At 27.4% G+C, this 1,168-nt stretch overlaps 1 protein-coding gene across 1 annotated transcript in view; it reads right to left on the minus strand.

Annotated features, from left to right (window-relative positions):
• LOC107619254 (homeobox-leucine zipper protein GLABRA 2) overlaps positions 1 to 1,168 on the minus strand; it is a 13,791-nt gene that overhangs the window by 12,216 nt on the left and 407 nt on the right. The window contains exon 2 of the mRNA XM_016321513.2: positions 878 to 1,101. Within this exon, the coding sequence (XP_016176999.1) occupies positions 878 to 1,101 (224 nt within the window). The remainder of the gene's footprint in view (positions 1 to 877; positions 1,102 to 1,168) is intronic.

The following is a 1,168-nucleotide window of genomic DNA, read 5'->3' on the forward strand; positions in this document are numbered from 1 at the left end:
CCATAAATATATAATAATTAATTTAGTTGTTAATTTTTTATATATATTTAATATTTTTAAAATTATTTTTTTTAGTATTTATTATTAATCACTGGTATGAATATTACTGATTAATTCATTATAGAATTTAATATAAAATCCATATTAGAATAGTCATCAATAGTAGAAATATACAATGTGCCAATCCAAAAAACCGCAAATTGAACTGCCGCAATATCTTTTTATTTAGCAATGATTACGTAAACCGATGCTAAATGACCGCCGCAATCTTCCATTTATGTTGTAAGTACAAGCTAAGCAATTCTTTATCTTTTTTCACTTGTTATTATAATAATTAAAAGCATCAATTATAAAGCTAAAAAATTTAGATATAAAAATAAGATGAGAGTTATATTTTAATATGGTAATTTTTAGTGTTTTTTAAAACTGTGGGAAATACATAAATCGTGTTTAAAAATTTTTTAAAATGTGTGGTACACAAATCGAACTCTCCGATTTGTGTTTAAAAAATTAAAAAATTTGGAGTACACAAATCAGACCGTTCGACTTGTGTACTCCAAATTTTTAAAATTTTTTAAATACAAATCGGACTGTTCAAGTAGAAAAATAAAATGGTTCGATTTTTGTATCTAAAAATCGGACGGTTCCGATTTCTGTATCTCTTAAAAATAGGTCCGATTTGTACTCCATAAATTAAATCATCTTACATTTTAAAAAAAATAACACAATAGATCATAATTCAAAAAAACACCATTGGTAACCCAATATTAAAAATAAAAATGTGTCAGTTATAATACCTAAGCATATATGGGCCAAAATTTTATCATTTATTGTAAAATTAGAAATGCAAAAAAAATTGAAAACATTATTTACGTACGCTTCCATTTCTCTGATCTGCCCAGCGGTGTGCCTATGATACTTCTTTCTTTTCTTCTTCTTGCTCCCATCGTCATCACCACCACCATCATCATCATTATCTGATCTTGATCTCAACGGCCCAGAATTCTCACTGCTTACAGTGGTGGTGGTGTCCTCTTTCCTTGAACACTCTCTACTTCCCTCATCCCCTATTTCCTCTATTTGGTTATTAAAAATCCCAGCCTTCAATACCATAAAAAAAAATAACAAATCAACTCTCTTAATTTAATCATAAATAATTAATTATAGC

Source organism: Arachis ipaensis, chromosome B09 (assembly GCF_000816755.2).
Source record: "Arachis ipaensis cultivar K30076 chromosome B09, Araip1.1, whole genome shotgun sequence".
NCBI lineage: Eukaryota > Viridiplantae > Streptophyta > Magnoliopsida > Fabales > Fabaceae > Arachis > Arachis ipaensis.